The sequence below is a fragment of the Lagenorhynchus albirostris genome, chromosome 11 (assembly GCF_949774975.1).
Source record: "Lagenorhynchus albirostris chromosome 11, mLagAlb1.1, whole genome shotgun sequence".
Lineage (NCBI taxonomy): Eukaryota > Metazoa > Chordata > Mammalia > Artiodactyla > Delphinidae > Lagenorhynchus > Lagenorhynchus albirostris.
In genome coordinates this window covers 47150237-47169842 of record NC_083105.1, presented here as the reverse complement: position 1 = coordinate 47169842, position 19606 = coordinate 47150237, and the positions used below count along the sequence as shown (strand labels likewise).

The 19606-nt window shown below is 38.3% G+C and overlaps 1 protein-coding gene across 1 annotated transcript in view; it reads left to right on the top strand.

Annotated features, from left to right (window-relative positions):
- Positions 1–19606, top strand: part of MYRFL (myelin regulatory factor like) — a 117900-nt gene that overhangs the window by 27013 nt on the left and 71281 nt on the right. Inside the window, exon 3 of the mRNA XM_060165353.1 lies at positions 8612–8702. Coding sequence (XP_060021336.1) covers positions 8612–8702 — 91 coding nt within the window. The remainder of the gene's footprint in view (positions 1–8611; positions 8703–19606) is intronic.

Below are 19606 nucleotides of genomic sequence, written 5' to 3'. Positions count from 1 at the left end.
AGCTGCTGTAACAGACAAATTTTGTCATCTTGCCTGTCGTTTGAATACTCTGGGCAGCGCTGTTTTGGGACAAAGGGCAAAAGAGTAGATCAAGAAGGGAGGGGGGTGTCTGGGTTTGGGGATGTGATGTGGGAAGGGAGTCCCTAGGGTGGAAAGAAGAAGTGTCCTTACACAGGACTGGGGGGCGGTGGCGGCTGGGCAGGTGGGTGGGAAGCAGAAAGGGAGGTCCTTGCTGGGCACATCCTATCCATACCTTTGGAGAAGCCCTGTTTCCCCAAAGGCATGTGTATGTCTATCAGCGGGTCTTGCGGATGCAACTTAGATTTGTCTGGGGCGTCCCTGGTGGGTTGATCCTCATAACCACGCACTTTTTTCTTGTCTGTCTTGTAAGGCCAAGGGCAACAGCACAGGTGACCATTCTGCAGCTGTTGCGTGCCTGGAAGGGAAGGCAGAAAACTGGGGTGAAGAAGCGGGGCCCTTGTTTCCTAGAGCAGTTCTCCGGCACTCCCCGGAGGCCTGGGTAGCTTCTACTTTTGTGAGCAAAACTGTGACAGCCCTTCCCGGCCACAGAGAGAAACGTAGAAAAGGTTGGAATCGAGGTCTGAAACTGAGCCTCCATGACGGGGCGGGATGCCCGAGGACACACTCTTTGCAGGTTTGGGTGTTATAAACCAGCGTTTAAGACATTTAGAGCAAAGTGATTATTTTTAAAAGCATGCAGTTTATTTTAAGAGGCTTTTGAGAGTTGCCCTGTGTGTGCAGAGCCTCCTGAACACCGTTTTATCTGACACTGTGGATTTATCTTGTTGAGGAATTTCCTTAGGGTCTGGAAAGCACACCTGTGACTTTGGAGTCCTAGAGAAAGTCAGCTACTCCAGGGCTCATATATCCTTGTTCATTAAGAGGTTTGCACAAGCCACACGGGCAGGTCCTGTATGCTGTGGACCATCTCTTATTTCTACCTGGGGATGGAGGTTGGAGAGGGTGAGTGATGTAAAGCAAGTGGCACAAAGGTCAGGTCTGAGAATCTATGGGCCACTTCCTACTTCTATGTGGGGAATTGTGTGTATGTGTTTTTTGGGCGGGGGGTGGTGCTGTATAAAGCAGATGGGACACCAGCAGGGGCTTCAGTGGGAAACTAAACAGATCTTTTCCTCCATCTGCTTCTCTTAGCAATTGGCTTGACCAAAGCCCAGTGAAGTAGTAATGTCAAGTTGCTTGTCTGCAGTTGGCTGGCATTGTTGGGAAAGGAAGAGGAACATGGGGCGAGGTGGGGGAGTAATGGGGCGGGGGGTGAGAACACCCTCAAGAATCAGGGTAGGTCTCGTTGGCTTCCCTGCAGGTCACTTACTAGCTGTGTGACCGTGGGCAAGCTAGTTAACCTGTGTAATCACTTTGCCTTCTCTGTACACTGGGAATAATATTAATGTCCACCCCCTAGGGCTGTCATGAGGATTGACGAGGTCGGGCAAAGTGCTTCTTCTTTTGCTTGGTCCAGAGTAAGAACTCCAGACTCCCTCTGAAAGTCCCTGAACAACCGCGATAGCGTGCAAGTTGACCTCCCTTCTTCTGTTCTTGTTCCCTTATAGTCCTTTCCCTCAAAGCAACCAGAGTGACCTTTTATAAAAGCATATTAAAGCATATTATTTCACTTTCCAAAGGCTTCTCGTTTCTCTGGCCACCTCCTCTCCCCGCCCTACCCCGCCCCGTGCTCCTGTGCTCTGGCCACACTGGAATGATTTGTTTCTCAAACACGCAAGCACAGTCCAGCCCTGGGCTCTCGCGGTGCTGTTCCCTCTACCTGGCATGCTCTGCCCTTGATCTTTGCATGGCTGGCTCCTTCCTGAGAAAGCCCTACACGCTGAAAGGAGCTCCTTCCCCCACCATCTATCATGCCACTCTGTTCTGTTTTCATCACCACCCGAAAAGATCCTGTTTATTTATTGTTTCTCATATGTCATGTAAGTCCTTCCCCACTGTTGCTACCTTTCCCTCCATTAGACTCCAAGCCTCCTGAGGGGATCGTGTTCATTTTTTTCATGGCTGTGTCCTCAGAACCTTGTACAGTGCTTGGCACATAGTAGGTGCTTAATAAAGAATGAATGAGCCTTGTCTTGCTCTTTCTTCCTTCAAAGTCTAGCTCAAGACAAAACTCCACTATGAGGTCATCTCTGACCATCTCAACTTTTAAAAATATCTTCCATCCATTTCCCTCTGAGTTCTTGTCACTGAATGGAGTTGGCAATCTCTCTTCTCTTCCCTTTCCCTTCTCTTTTTTTCTCCCTCCCTTCCACCTGTCTCTGGCACCCATCAATTTTTACCATTTGGGAGGTGCTCAAGATTTTTAAAATTTTGTTTTAATGCCCTTGGATGAATTAGCAAGCCCAAAGATAAAGATGAAATGGCCCTCCTATACCTCCTATAACCAGTGCAGGGATCTAGTGCAAAGGTACCTTACCCATGGGAAGAATTCAAGGCTCTGGATTACATGAGGGTTATGGGTGTGCAGGATAGACAGCTGAAGTATTGCATATTTAAATTATACCTGGAAAAAAAGTCCACAAAGTTTAACAAAGTTCTCATTAAATTATCGATAATCTATTTCAGATTTCATTACAATGAAAGAAAAAACTTTTGGCTTACCACTGTTGGCAAAAGCAAAAAGAATACCAGTTGTTTCAGATCCTATTCTATTTTATTTTCCTGGGCATTTTTACATTATTACACTTTAGAATCATTTTGTTATTTTAAGATATTTTTTATTGTGGATGTTTTAAATGTATAGATTAATTTAGGGGTGTTGACACATTGTGTAATAGCGAGGTAATGAAAATACATATTTCTAATATTAACGAAAATAGTTCTAATTTTCTAACCATTGAACGTGATGCTGTTATTTAATGTAGGTTTTCTATCACATATATGTATACGAGAGATATAGATACGTGTATATGTATGTGTATAAATATATATAATCTGAAGCATGTATTCATTGGAATCAATATTGAATGTTTAATGCCTTCTTGGCATCAGTTGAGAAGGTCAAATACTGTTTTACCTTTGATATATGAATTCCAATATTGAATTATCTTTTTGTTTCTTGATGAATTTTTCTCTTAATGGAAATGTTAAATTCTATTTGATGGCATCTTATTTAGGATTTTGGTATATTATTCACAAATATTAGTCTGTAGTTTTCTTTATGCATCTCATCTCTGTCAGCTTTTGGCATCAGTTTTATGCTGGCTTCGTAAAAAATTTTGGGTACTTCTCTTTTTTTCTATGTTCCAGAATTGTGAAAATGGCAGAGGAATTATCATCTTGTTAAAGTTTTAGAAGCATGACCCATGATGCCATTGGGACTTTTATCTTTTATGCAAGGGTGGGGGGATGGTCATGAGTGGAAATTTTCTCTATTTACTCCAGGGTTTGTCAATTTAGACTTTTTCTATATTTTTTCGTTTATTTTAGCAATTTGATTGCCTACTTTTTTAGAAAATCATTTTATTCAAAATTGTGCAAAATAATTTTCCAAAGTGTATAATAGGGATTTTAAAAAAAAAGATAACTCATTCTACATTCTACCATCTAACTAGTGTCAACTATGGTGGAATATTATTTCATCATCTTTCTATGAATAGCTGCAGATAGAAGGATGGATAATTAGATAGTAGAAATAACTTAGTAAGAAATGGATCTTAGCTCACATGCACTATTTAAAGAAAATATTAAATATAATATAAAATATTAATTTTAGTTGAATTTAATGGGATAAAAAGAAGGGAAACTGAAGGAATTACAGAATTTAAATAATTATTTCTTTACTGTTAGAGATATCAGTTCTAAAGGAGTCTTCCAAGATTAAGAAAGGGGATTTAAAAGTTACTACGAAGTTGGAATCGTTATTTTTTTATTAAATGGTTCAGGTTTAGGGTAATGAAGATGAACTCTGAGATACGAATAATAAGGTGATTAATACCACATCTCTTCCCATTTTCCCTCGCCCTACCTTCTAATCTTTGTTGCTGATATTTTTTCCTTTTTAAGGGTTTATTACTTTTACATTTTGATCTGCAACCATAATTCCCTCAGATATTCCCTATATTTATATGATATATATTTATATATAATATATATAAATGATATATTTATATATTTATGATATATTATATTTATGATCTATGATATCATATATCATATATGATCTATGATATAATATATTATATCATATATCATAATATATTATATATATGATATAATATATTTATATATTTATGATCTATTATATATATTCCCTATATTTATATGATATATATATCCCTATATTTATATAGATATATTCCTTATATTTATATGAATTCACTGTTCATCATAGTTTTTCCTCTTTGATTTCTAAATTTCTGAGTTCTTTATTTTGATTCATGTTTTGCTTGGCTGAATTTCACTGTCAAGGAATTATTTTCAAGAGGAAGTCATGGGGGCTTTATACCCTGAACTTTTAAATTTTGGAATTGTCTGTTGCCTTTACTTTTGAAAACAAATTGGGTGGGTATAAGATTTTGCAAGCCACCTTCTCTTGAAACGCTGTAGAATTTATTAAATGGCTGCAGAGTATTGATATTTCATTGAATGAATGTCAATTAATGGTCATTTATTCTCAAAGATGCAGATGTAGAGGATGGACCTGAGGACACAGGGAGGGGGAAGGGTAAGCTGGGACGAAGTGGGAGAGTGGCATTGACATATATACACTACCAAATGTAAAATAGATAGCTAGTGGGAAGCAGCTGCATAGCACAGGGAGGTCATTTCGGTGCTTTGTGTCCCGCTAGAAGGGTGGGATAGGGAGGGTGGGAGGGAGATGCAAGAGGAAGGGCATATGGGGATATATGTATACATATAGCTGATTCACTTTGTTATACAGCAGAAACTAACACACCATTGTAAAGCAGTTATACTCCAATAAAGATGTTAAAAAAAAAGGGTCATTTATTCTCAATTTTCTGTTATTAAGTGTATTATCGTAAGTGTATTAAGTGGAATTTCTGGATCAAAGTATACATGCACATTCTTTCTTTTTGGAAACGTATGCTGAACACTTTTCAGACAGATTATTTAATATATACTCCTATCAGCAGTGCATAAGAGGGTTATCTTATTTCCATCAGCATTAACAGTGGATTTTATTAATTCCTTGAATATATGCCAATTTGGTAGGCAAAAAGAAAATTTTCTCATATTTTAAATTCTGTTTCTTACTAATGTTTAACATGTTTTGTGCATTTATTAACCAATTTGATTTTTTATTTTATGAACTGCCTTTTAAAGCCCTTTACTATTTTCTTTTGGGGTGTAGCTGTTCCCTTATTGATTTGAAAGAACATTTTGGATATTATGGATATTTACTCTTTTTCATGTATATTGAAAATATTCCTCACTTGGTCTTTAACTTTTTTCACGGATTAAAATGCTTATGATCACCAATGGATACTAAAACTATTAGATAAAAATTTAGTGCGGAACAAAATATTTGCACAATCTCAAAGTATCTTGCCACAAATTACAAAAAGAATAGTAGTAACTTTATAGTGGAGAAAGTTGGCAGATAGTACCTTAACCAAGGGATGAAAATTAACATCAATAATGAGACACTGTGATCCTCCTGATATAAGGCACTAAGAGAGACATAATATCATTTGTGTAATATTCTTGCCAAACATACAAAACTTGAATTTAACCTTGAGAAGATATGAGGCAAACAAGAATTGAGAGACATTCTGTAAAACAGTTAGCCTACACACTTCAAAAAAAATCTAAAGAGGCATGACAGCTACATGTACTGTGTTATACTGGATTAAATTCTGGACCAGAAAAAAATGCTATAAATAACGTTATTGAGACAGTTGGCAAAATTTGAATATGGAATGTAGATTGTACAATAAAACTGTGTCAATGTTAAGTTTTCGGATTTTGATAATTTAACTGTGGTTGTGAAGATAATGTTTTTGTACCTAGGAATATATACTGAAGTATTCACGGGTAAAGGCACTTGTTCTCAAATGGTTCAGAATGGTATGTATAGGAGGGTGTGTATCATTGTGTTTTGTGTGTGTGTGTGTGTGTGTGTGTGAGAGAGAGAGAGAAAGAGACAAGACAGAGACAGAGAGAATAATGCAAATGTAGCACAATGTTAATAATGATGAATATGAGTGAAGGGTATATGTGACTTCCTTTGTATTCTTGTAGCTTCTCTTTTTTTTTTTTTTTTTTTTTTTTTTTGCGGTACGCGAGCCTCTCACTGTTGTGGCCTCTCCCGTTGCGGAGCACAGGCTCCAGACGCGCAGGCTCACGGGCCCAGTCGCTCCGCGGCATGTGGGATCTTCCCAGACCAGGGCACAAACCCGTGTGCCCTGCATTGGCAGGCGGACTCTCAACACTGCGCCACCAGGGAAACCCTGTAGCTTCTCTTTAGGATAGAAATTATTTCAAAGTAAAATGTGAAACATTCTTCTCCCCTCAAAAAAAGGATAAAGTAAAATTTTATCAATCTTTTTTTAAAAATAGTTTTTGGCTTTCATGCCATGCTTGGAAAAACCTTCTTTATGTCAAGATCATAAGAATAGTCACTGATGTTTTCTTTCTATGGTTTCATTTATTTATGTTGAAATCTTTGATCTATCTGCAGATTTGGTGCGGAAGCAGGAAAATGATCCAGGTTTTTTTCTCCCAAATATATAATCAATATTCCCCACAACATTTATTGAATAATGAATCTTTCCTCACTAGTGTCAAAGGATATGCTTATCATGCATCTATCGTGCGTGTGTATATATATATATATAATATTTATATAAGTATAAAATATATGTTCCATATATATGTAATATTTCTTGATATATCCTGGACTTGTTTGTGTTCCTTTGATGTGTTCACTTGTGTGTTTCTCAGTACTTATTTACCCCCTTCCTCCCTAATTTTTCTGGTCATTTTTATGTATTTATTTTTCCAGATGAACTTTAGAACATTTTCCTTGAGGATTATTTGATTTCAGATAACATACAAACCAATTCAAAAGGGTTTATTGGATGTATACAGGACTTTGTCATGTAATTAGAGTAGAAGGGGAACAACCAGCCTTATTAAGGGTAAAAAATCATGAAGGACCTGGGTAAAGGACCTGGCAGAAATATTTAGACTATCACTCCTGTCCTCTGCCTTAGCTATTAGGTGACTTAATCTCAACCACCAGCTTTAAAGTCTATTAGTTTGAATTTTGGGAGAAATAACTGAAGTGGTCACTGGCCAACCAATGGATTTTTTCTTTCTGATTCAGGTGCCTGTAAAGGTTGCAGGAGACTGTTTTTATAAGGCGAAAGTTCTCAGAAAATGACTGTGTATTTGGCAGACATCATAAATAATGTCTAGTAAAAGCTTTGCAATATTGAATCTTTCAGTCTAAGAACAATGAAGTTCTTTCCATTTATTGAAATCTCTTCTTATGACCCTTCATAGAGTTTATTAGCTTTTTAAAAAAATATGTTGTCCCTAAATATATGTTTAGATATTTTAGGCTTTTTGTTATTTTGAATGGAATCTTCTTTTTTTTTCATTATATTTATCTGAATTTTTGACTGGTTATTTTTTTGTACATACGAAAGTAATTAGTTTTTATATTTAACTTTAACCATTTATTTTATTGACTTTTCTGATCATTTCTAATCGTCAGTTGTTTCTCTTGAATTTTCTAGGTATAGAGTCATGTTATCTGCAAAGAAAGATTGTTTGTCTTCTTTATAACATATTTTTATATTTTACATTCTTTTTTGTTATGTATATATTTATTTATTTATTTGGCTGCGCCAGGTCTTAGTTGCAGCATGCAGGATCTTTAGTTGCAGCATGTGAACTCTTAGTTGCGGCATGTGGGATCTAGTTCCCTGACCAGGGATCGAACCTGGGCCCCCTGCATTGGGAGCGCAGAGTCTTAGCCACTGGACCACCAGGGAAGTCCCTATATTTTATATTCTTTAAAAATTCTAGTGTCTTTGTTATGGTCAGAAAGAAACCAATAAGCTTATTTTCATTTTGTAAATCAAGAAAAAGGACAGAACTATTGTGTTGCATTTTGGGAAGTCTAACAAAAATGTGAAGCAAGATATTGAACTTCTTGTTGAACTTAACTGGAAGTAATCTATCAGACCAACATGCCAATCATCAGTCTATCCATTCATCCAGCCAGCCAGCCAGCTAGCCAATAAATGTTAATTGCTGCCTTTTTCATAACATAGATACAATAAGAAAGACACAGTCGTCGCCCTTAAAGACATTAGATAGAGGAATAAACACAAAAGCAAGCAATTATAATCGTGTGTAAGGCAAAGTACATGGTGTTAATTAATGCACATAAAAAAGCACCTAAACCTGCCTTGGACAGTCAGGGAAGGCTGCTCGAGGAGGGTAACATCTAAAAAGATTTCTGAAGGAAATATTTGAATGGAAGAAAGGCCACACTGTCAATAAATGCATTATGCCATTTAGTTGCTTTGAAATTTTAGCGATTAGCCATTCTGAAAAATTCATGAATCTCAAGATTTTCAATTTGCCTTTGCAGCTCAAGGGGCCAGTGGCACTCTGGGGAACCCGACGCTGGATACAAGTCTGCTGGAGGAATTCTTGGGCAATGATTTTGATTTGGCGGCCTTGTAAGTAATGAGGGCACTGCTCTCCATTTGGTCTTTTTTTTTTTTTAATGTTTGACTTTTTTCTTAATATACATTTATTATTATTTATGTTTGGCTGCGTTGGGTCTTCGCTGCTGCACACGGGCTTTCTCTAGTTGTAGCGAGTGGGGGCTACGCTTCGTTGCGGTGTGGTGGCTTCTCTTGCTGTGGAGCACGGGCTCTAGGCACACGGGCTTCAGTAGTTGTGGTTCATGGGCTCTAGAGCGCAGGCTCAGTAGTTGTGGCTCATGGGCTTAGTTGCTCCGTGGCATGTGGGATCTTCCCAGACCAGGGATTGAACCCATGTTCCCTGCATTGGCAGGCGGATTCTTAACCACTGCACCACCAGGGAAGTCCGTCCATTTGGTGTTTTTAAAATTGTGAAATAATTAAATGAACTGGGAAGTGTTTCCTTCTTTTCTGTTTTCCAGAAGAGCTTGAGTAGAGTTGGTCTTATTTCTTTTACAAATCTTCGGCAGATTTCACCAGTGAAGCCAGCTAGGCCTGGAGTTTTTTGTTTGTATGTTTTTGTTTTTGTTTTATTTAGTTTTAATCTGAAAGCCCTCACCTTCCAATTCAATATCATTAATAGATATGGGGCTATTCAGGTTATCAATTAGTAGTTATCAACTTAGGCAGTTTATATCTTTCAGTGAATTTGTATATTTCTGAATTTACTGGCATAAAGTTGTTCATCATATTTCCTTTTTATACTTTTAATGTCTGTAGAATCTATAGTGAACAACAAGTGTTGTTCTTGATGTCAGTAATTCATGTCTTTTTTTTTCTTGATCAATCTAGCAAGAGGTTTATCAGTTTTCCTAACGTTTTAAAGAACTGGCTTTTGGTTAAATTTATATTCTTGATTGTTTTTCTGTTTTCCATGTCATTGATTTCTGCTCTTATTTTCTAATATTAATATAGCCATGCCAGCTTTCTTTTAAAAAAACTTACATGCAATAAAATTCCATTTTTGTCTTGTGTATGGTTTTGTGAGTTTTGACAAATTCATAGAGTTGTACAACTACTGCCATGATTACCACACACAACAGTTCCCTCACCTGAAACGTTCCCCCTACATTTCCACTTTGTGGTCAACCCAACACACACCCCTAACCTCTGGTGACCACTGATCTTTTCTCTGTCCTTATAGTTTTGCTTTTTCCGGAATGTCATATAAATGAAGCCATATGGTATATATAAGTCCAGTTTCTCTCACTAAGCATAATGTCTTTGCTCATTCTTTTTTATGGCTGAGAAAAACTCTGTTGGATTTTTGTAACAGAGTTTGTTTATCCAGTCACTCAGTCAAGGACGTTTTGATTATTTCCAGTTTTTGGCAATTATGAATAATTTCTATAAATATTCATGCACAGGTGTTTGTGTGATCAAGAGTTTTAATTTCTCTAGGGTAATACCTTGGATAGTCTGCTGGGTTGTGTTGTAAGTGGAAGCTTAACTTTATAAAAATTGCCAAATTTTCTATACCATTTTACATTACCACTAGCTCTATATTCTAATAGGCGTATAGTGGTATCTCATTTTGTTTTAATTTGCATTTTCCTATCAACGAATGATGTTGAGTCTTATTTCATGTGGTTGTTTGCCATTCGTACGTTTTCTTTGGTGAAGTCTTTTTTCAAATTTTTTGCCCATTTTAAAAAATTAAAGTTTTCTTATTTTTGAGTTTAGAAAATTCTTTAAGTATTCTGGATATAAGAACTTTATTGGGTATGTGATTTATGAATACTTTCTCCAAGTCTATAACTTATGTTTTCATTCTCTTAACAATGTCTTTCCCAGAGCAGAAGTTTTAAATTTTGATGATATCCAATAGATCAAATTTTTCTTATGTGGTTTGTTGTTTATATCTAAGAAATATAGATATTGCCTAATTTAAGTTCCCAAGGATTTTCTCCTGTTTCCTTCTAAAAGTATAGTTTTACATTTAGGTCTATGATCCATTTTGAATTAATTTCCGTATAAGTTTTGAGATATAAGTTGAGATTAATTTCTTTGTGTATAGATGTCCAGTTACTTTCAGAATCCCTTGCTGGATAACCTTTCTCTATTGAACTGTCTTTACACTGTTGTGAAAAATCAGACGACCATATTTGTGTGGATCTATATCTAAACTCTTTATTCTGTTCCACTGATCTATATATCTGTTATTTTGTCAGTACCACGTTATCTTGACTACTGTACTTTTATCATAAGTCTTAAAACCATATAGTGTAAGTTCTCCAAATTTGTCTTCTTTTGTAAAATTGTTTTGGTTATTCTAATTCCTTTGACTTCTCACATAAATATTAAAATCAGCTTGTTTATATCTATACAGTGCTGCTGAGGTATAGATTAGGATTGTATTAAGTTTAGAGATCCATTTGGGGAAAATCGACATCTTTACAAAATTGAGTCTTCCAATCCTGAACGTAGTATACCTCTCCATTTATTTAGGCCTTCTTTGCTTTTTTTCATCAGCATTTTACAATTTTAGCATACAAATCTTGTATATATTTTGTTTAGATCTACACCTAAATGTTTCATGTTTTTCTTTGAGTTATTGTAAGTAATAGTGGTTTTTAAATTTTTTTCAAATTTAATTCCCAATCATTCATTGCCAGTATACAGAACTATTACTGGTTTTTATATTTTGGGCTTAGGTCCTATAATCTTTTTTTTTTAATTTTTTAAATTAAAAAAAAATTTTTTTAATTTGGTCTGGCCACATGGCTTGAGGGATTTTAGTTCCCTGACCAGGGATCAAACCTGGGCCCCGGCAGTGAAAGGGCCGAGTCCTAACCACTGGGCTGCCAGGGAATTCCCGGGCCCTGAAATCTTAATGAAGCCATTTACTAGTTTAAGAGCTTTTTGTAGATTTCTTGGCTTTTTATATCTTGACAATCATGTCTTCTGCACATTGGAACAGTTGTATGTCTTTCTTTCAAAACTGTATGCCTTTGAATATTTTTTCTTGCCTTATTGAACTGGGTAGAACTTTGGCTATGTTGCTGAATAGGGAAATAGAGAGATCAGACATCCTTGTCTTGTCCCTGATCTTAGAGGGCAGTCACTCAATTTTTTGTTATTATGTATGATTCAGCTATAAGATTTTTTTGTAATGCCCTTTATTAGGTCAAGGAGATTCTCTTCTACTCTTAGTTTGCTGAGAATTATTTTAACATGAATAGCTCTTGAATTTTGTCAAATGTTATTTCTGTATTTATTAATATGATCATATGTTTGTTTCCCCTGTCTGTTATTATGGTGGATTACTTTGCTAATTTTTGAATATTGAACCAACCTTGTATTCCTGGGATAAACCTCAGTTAGTTTTAAAGTATTATCTTTTTATGTATAGCCGGATTCAATTTGCTAAAATTACTTTGAGGATTTTGCATCTATTGGTCTCCAGTTTTCTTATAATGTATTTTTATGGTTTTGATATCAGGATATTGATAGACTTCTAAAATTAGTTGGAAAGTGTTTTTATATCCTTTTAAATTCTCTGGGTGAATTGTGTGGAATTGGATTTATTTTTTCCTTAAATGTTTGATAGAATTCACCATGAAATCTTCTGTGCCTGTAGCTTTCTTTGTTGGAAGACCTTACTATGAATTAAGTTTATCCAATAAATTCAGGACTATTTATGTTATCTCTTTCTGCTTAAATAAGTTTTGGTAGCTTGTTTTCTTTTTTCCCCAGGGAATTGATCCATTTCATTGTCAAACTTATAGGCAAAGAGTTGTTCATAGTATTTATTATGCTTTTATAGGCTTTTACAGGCTCTAAGGAGTCTACTGATATTCTCTTCTGTTTCTTTTTTTTTTTATTTTTTTTTATTTTTGTCTATGTTGGGTCTTCGTTTCTGTGTGAGGGCTTTCTCTAGTTGCAGCGAGCGGGGGCCACTCTTCATCGCGGTGCGCGGGCCTCTCACTGTCGCGGCCTCTCTTGTTGCGGAGCACAAGCTCCAGACGCGCAGGCTCAGTAGTTGTGGCTCACGGGCCCAGCTGCTCTGCGGCATGTGGGATCTTCCCAGACCAGGGCTCGAACCCTGTGTCCCCTGCATTGGCAGGCAGATTCTCAACCACTGCGCCACCAGGGAAGCCCCTCTTCTGTTTCTTATATTGGTAATCACTTTCCTCTCTCTCTCTCTCTTTTAATTAGTCTCTTTAGAAACGTATAAGTTTTGTTGACCTTTTCAAATAAGTGTCTATTGGTTTCATTGATCTCTATTGTGTTTGTTTTCAATTTCACTGATTTCTACTCATTATTTCCTTCTGATTGCTTTGGGTTTAGTTCGCTCCTCTTTGTTTCGTTTCTTAAGGTGGAAGCTTAGTTCTTGATTTAAAGTCATCCTTTGCTTTCTAATTTAATCACTCAATGCTATACATTTCCCTCTCCATATGGCTTTAGCTGCCTTCCTCAATTTTTGATATGCTATATTTTGATTTTCTTTCAGCTCAAAATATTTCCTAATTTTCCTTGAGATGTCCTCTTTAACTCTGGGTGGCTGGAATTGGGTTAATTTCCAAATATTCGGGAACTTTCCATGTATTTTTCTGTCACTGACTTGTAGTTTAATTCCATTATGGACAGAGAACATACTCTATATAATTCTAATTCTTTTAAATTTGTTAAGGTTTGTTTTATGACCCAGGAAATGGTCTATCTTGGTGAATGTTCCATGTGCACTTGAGAAGAATGTGTGTTCTGCTGTTGTTGGGTCAAGTGTTCTATAAATGCTAATTAGGTCAAGTTGGTTGACATTGTTTTTCCGGTCTTCTATAGCCTTGCTGATTTTTTTCTACTTCTTTTATCTATTACTGTGAAAAGAATGCCAGAGTCCTCAGGAATGATTGTGGATTCAGAGTCCTCAGTTAAGTTCTTTTTTTCTCAGCACTGTCTTCTGTCTTCCAACCTCTATGGTTTCTGATGAGAAATAGGCAGTTATTTGAATCATTGTTCCCTTGTATGTAATATATCATTTTTCTTCACTTACAAGATATTGTTTTATCTTTGGTTTTAAGCAATTTTATTATAACATGGCTGGATATGGGCATGATTTTCTTTGAGATTATACTGTTTGGGATTTGCTCAGTTTTTTAATCTGTAAATTTTTGGTTTTTTACTACCTCTAGGAAGTTTTTAGCCATTATTTCTTCACATTTATGTTTCTGTACCAACGTCTTTCTTTCCTCTGTCTAGGACTCCAGTGATACAAATGATAGATCTTTGATATGGTAGACAGGTCCCAGAGGCTGTTAATTTTTCCAATCTTTTTTTTTCCTCTCTGTTGTTTATACTGGATAATTTCTATTGATTTGTCTTTAAGTTCACTGACCCTCTTCTGTCACCTCCATTCTGTCATTGAGCCTACCTTGCCATTTCTGTAAATGCCCTTCCTTCTCTCCCTCATGAAAGACAGAGAGTGGAACAAGATGTGAATCTCAATAGTAACGGGGAAACCTATTTGCAGGTACTTTGGTACCTGGCTCTTGCTGCTCTTTGCCAACAAAAACATCCTTGCCAAAATGACTGTGGGGAAGAAGGGAGGCTCAGCATTTTGCAAGCTAGTTAAACACACACACACACGCGCACACACACACACACACACACACACACACACACACACACACACACACACACACACACACACACACACACACACACACACACACACACACACACACACACACACACACACACACACCTGGTGGGTTGCCACATGTCTGAGCCCACACTCTGAGCTGGCTCTTCTGCTCCAGGCACTGCATGGGCTGAACCCAGGCACTGATCACCCTTGTGCTGCCTTCATATTCCTCTCAATCCATCCACGCAGCTGCCATGAATTCCTGTGAGAAGTGTGGGCAATGGGTATATCCTTACCATCTCTGCCTACAAAAAACCTGCCAGAAGTTGTCAGTTTCCGTCCCCTACAAGACTTTTCCTCAAAAGAAGGTAGACCTGATTCCATCAGGGTTCTGTTTAATCATCTGGATCACTTTTATAACTGGCATAAAGTACTTTAGCTGTTTGCAGGGAAAAGTGAACAACCATTAAGTCTTATTCGAAGAGCTGTCCTTCTACCTGGGAGTTCAGAAATCTATCATACGATCTTAGTCTCCATGATAATAATGGTCCTTCCAGCAAGACCAGAGATATCTCCCTATAGGCGATCGCTACTGAGATTCCGACATGGTTTGCCCAATCAGATCACTCTCTACCCTTGGGAGTGGGTGTCTGGCATTTGTAAGTGAGGTAGAGGAAGGAGTTAATACTGTTGAGTATTTACCAAGTATTAGGCATTGTTCTTTGCACTTTACATATTTACTCATTTAATTGCATATTTGATTTTACACATTTCATTCTCTTATCAACTCTTCCAAATAGGCACAGTATTATCCATATTTTACACATGAAGAGGCTGAAGTGCAGAGAGGTTGAGTAACTCTTCATGTCAATAAGTGGCAAAGCTGGGATTAAAATGTGCCTGGCTCTGGAACACCTGCCCTTTCTTCTACATTTGTCTTTTGGATTAATTGATGTTTTAGGGGATGTTTTAGACTCCGTGACTCTCAGGGAAATACATTAAGTGGGTCTACATTTATCTGCCAAAAGGTGTGACTCAGAATGGATCCTGAGCCATAGTTTGCAAAGATTGTCAGAGTTCAGGCCTGTTAAAGAAAAGTCCTATGATCAGATAAGCTGCTGTTGCCTTATAAAAATGGCTCAGGTGCACGCAGTTAAGTGGAGCTGCAATAGAAATCCAAGAGAGAACAAGTGGAAACAGTCCCAGTCCGTGACCATGGATTTGTTGGGCTCGTCCAGTGATCATTGCATCTGTACAATGTATTCAAATACCCCAAGTGTTGAGTATTTCTAAATACCAGGCTCTGCAGGTTAGTTGCAGGTTAGTTGCATTCCTCACAACAGCGCTGGGATGCAGGTTTTCTTGCCGGGGCTCCCAGCTAATAAATAGCAGAGTTGGGATTCAAACATGAATTTACTACAAAGCCTGAGTTACTTCCTCTCTACTATATTGCCCATGAATTGTGCCTTTTAAAAGTATCAATGACAACCCTTTAAGTGATTTAAGAGAACATTAGGCTGTAAAATTTCTAGGAGCAAATTTGAATCTCATAGGCAGATTTTCAAATCTCAAAGATATTAAAAAATGGAATTATTGGCTCTGTGAAACAGATGTCCCTAAATGCTCTATGGAAAACTGGTCCCCCGAGATGCTGTGGGAAAAAAAGTTCCATGATCAGTAATAAATAAGTATGTGACTCACTGGCTTAAACAAAATTAAATGTATTTCTTTACCACAGGACTTCTCAGGGCCTTTGATGTGCTAATATGCAACTGGGAAAGGGAAACGTTAGGCAGTGTTCTCAAACTTATGTGGCCATGGGCCCCTTTTGGGAGCATGTACCCACGTATGAGCATTGGGATGTGCTGCTCAGGACATTCTCATCCTTCCGTGTGAATCTAATTGGTATGTTGAACCGGGGGCAGTTCTGTCAGCACGGGAAGATTTCTGACAGTTGCTCTTAACCCTGTATTTCCGTGTGTGGTGGAGTCCAGGGCAGCTGTCTGCCCAGGGGGAGTAGGAGCGGGCAGAAGTCCTCTCTGATCCCCTAGGTTAGCCAGCCTGTTACCTACTAGGCACAGAGGTGAGCTAGGTGAGCTGTGGGGGCTGGACACACCGGGAAATGTCCAGGCATGGAGTGCCGCCTGGAGGGCAGGAGGCTAGAGATTTAGGGGAAAGCATAAATTCCTGGAGGTTGCAGTGAAAAAGGACAAGAAGTGTGTGTGTGTGTGTGTGTGTCTGTGTGTGTGTGTGTGTGTCTGTGTGTGTCCGTGTGTGTGTGTAGAAGAAGGAAGGCTCTGGAAAAGTCACCAGTGAATCTTCAAAACAGGTTTGTTTCATTCAAAAATGCCCAGAGTTTCACCTGTTTCTGTCCTTTGCTCAAACTGCAGGCCAGGTTGTAGCAGCAGCAGCAGCATTGCCTGGGAGCTACGACTGTAGCACCTCAGGCCCCACCCCCAAAATGCTGAATCAGAATCTGCATTTTTAACAGGATCCCCATGGGATTCACAGGCGTATTACAGTTTGAGAAGCCCTACTTTAGGTCACGTGCATATGCCTCCTTCCCAACCACTTCCCAAGACCCAGACCAAGTCATACAGTTTGGTTTGAGTGTGTTCAGTGCGAGTAGACAGTATACCGAGCTTTAGGCTGGCCTTGAGGTGCTGCAGATGGGGTAAGAGGGAGCTAGCTGAAGACATTGAGGTGACAGCTCATCACAAGTTCGAATGGGTGACTTCATAGGAGGGGAACCTAGAGACATATTAGGTCCGTGAGGAATCAACTCCGGGTTTCATTTCATTTCATTCTAGTGGTTGAGCTTAAGCATCTAATATTCTGGGTTTCACTTAGGACATATCTTATTGAGATTGGAAGGAAAAATGAGTTAGGCATCAATGACCAGCTGCATGTTTTACTTCTGCCACCAGTAGAGTGGGGCTGATAAACTGTTTACCGTGATGTTGCGGAAGGGAGTGAGGTAATCCACATATTCTATGAGATGAGCTTGTTAAAGGCTGAGTTCATTGACCGGTTTGATTTCTGGGTTCAAACGGATGCAGCAGGAGAAAAGGTAAACAGAATCCTGGGCAAAAACATTACCAGTGACTTCTAGATTCTAAAGATTTTGTAGAAAATGAAATCACTTATAGTAATTAGTTTGATTAGGATATTTAAATATCTGTATTGAAAACATTGTGTTCTTTAGAGCATAAACGCTGGTGATAGATCACTTTACTCCAGTTTGACTAGATGCCAGGTGAATACTCTCGGGTATGTTACTTAACCTCATCAAGCCTCGGTTTCATTGCCTGTGGTGTAGGGGCAGTAATAGTACCTTTTCACATGGTTGGTAGCAGAGATTAGATGAAGCAACACCTGCAAGGGTTAGCTCAGTGCCTGGACCAGAGTAGGTCCTCCATAAAGGTTGTCTGTTTCTAAAGCAGCAGGGGAGAGTGGTAAGAGGGAGGGTCAGGGTTCTCGCAGTTTGCCAAGATAGAGCCGAAGGGGAGGGGTGGCAACTTGCTTTTCTTGCTTCCATTGCCCTGTCATGAAATGATTTTCTTGGGCTACTTTATTCACTGATGACATTTCTGCCAAGGCCCTTTCCCATCCCAACTTCCGGGTAGTGGGTACAAACCCTATGCAAGCTTGGTCAAGTATTTATCAAGTGCCTACTACGTGCTCACCAGTGGGCACTCTGCAGGAGATACACACACACACACACACACACACACACACAGTATTAAGACATGCTCTTAAGTGAATGTCTGCGTGGGAGGACATGAATCATACACATGAAAAACTGGAGAAAATACTTTCAGTAACAACTATTTTTATGCTGTAATTGGGTGATGGGGTACAACAGTGAACAAAACAGATGAAGTTCCTGCTAATAGTTTACCAAGGGCAATGTGGTGGAAAACGGTCTGCCCTGCAGGGCACCCAGGCATTTTTCTTTGAGTTGGTGGTGTGTGGTAATAATGATAAATAGCAGATTGACTTTCTGTGGATTTAAGTATTGTTTTTAAGTTCTCAGCAGGCAATGCATTTCCTTATCACCTGCTCCTGGGGAGAGCCATTCCCATCCCTTCACTCTTGGTGCTCCATTGTTGTGATGCGACTCCAGTGGGAAGAGAAAGGCAATGGTGTATAGTATAAAGTCATTCAGTAAAAAGATGAAGAAAAATAAGTGTAAGGCAGGGGAGTAGAAAGTGAGGGGTGGGAGAAGGCTACCATGTTAGATTGGTGGTCAGGAATGCCCTCTCTTGATATATGAATTTATATAAACAACATATTTATGGCCACATGTCAGGTAAAAAGCAGTAATTCATACTTATTAAGTAATAACTCTGTACCAGGCAGTGTGCTGAGTTGATATCAATGTGCAATAGAGCTTTAGAGAAGGTGTAGTTTGTATGTGAAGACCCCGGGGGAGTCATTGGAGAAAACTGAGGATTGGACTGTTGAATTGTGAATAGTCCCAGATGGGTGTTCACGGGAAGCCCTGTGTCTTAATACTGTGAGTCCTGCAGTCCTACCTAGTGTTTAGTAGAGTTATGAGCACGTACTAGGCACTCAATAAATGCTTGATCAAGCCTGGCTGCGATCTGAAAGAAATCCTGGCTGCTTTGGTTGCAGCATGCAGATGTCATGGATGTGCTAACCTCAGCCAGCTGGAGAGAAAAGTCTGTTTTGAACTCCTTTTGGTTTACATGGCATTCAACCCCCAGGAGACCACACTTTGCCATTCACCCTCCAAAAAACAAAAGCAAGTTGTGTGTCTGAGAGGAAGGGATTTAGAAAGCAAATTATTCATTTTATAAAATCATTTTATAAGAATTTCTTGATTTTTATAACCATTTCCTGTAGAAGGTAGAGATAGAGACAGCCCCTCAAGGAGTGACCAATGGTTCTGTCAATTTCTAGGTCCCTTCATGGAAATCCCTTCAGCATAATAGGAAAATTCAGAGCACTGAAGGCCCAAAACAGTCTAATGTGCATTGCTGACATCATGATTGTGAGTAGGGAGGAGTTAACTGCTTAGAAACAGTCTCAGACAACAGTGTTTTTCTTAAAGTTAATCATTGCCCTTGTTTTAAACAATTTGCTTAGTTTTGAAGGTAGCTATCCTTAAATCTTACGTGAAATTTTCTGAAAAGGAATGCAAAATTTCTCCCAATACAGTAAAATGCATTGAACACGAAATGCAATGAAATAAAGGAGTAGCCAGAGTGAGTTTGGGAAGGGAGAGTAAACTGTAAGGAAAGTATTAAAACTTTTAAATTCGCATTTT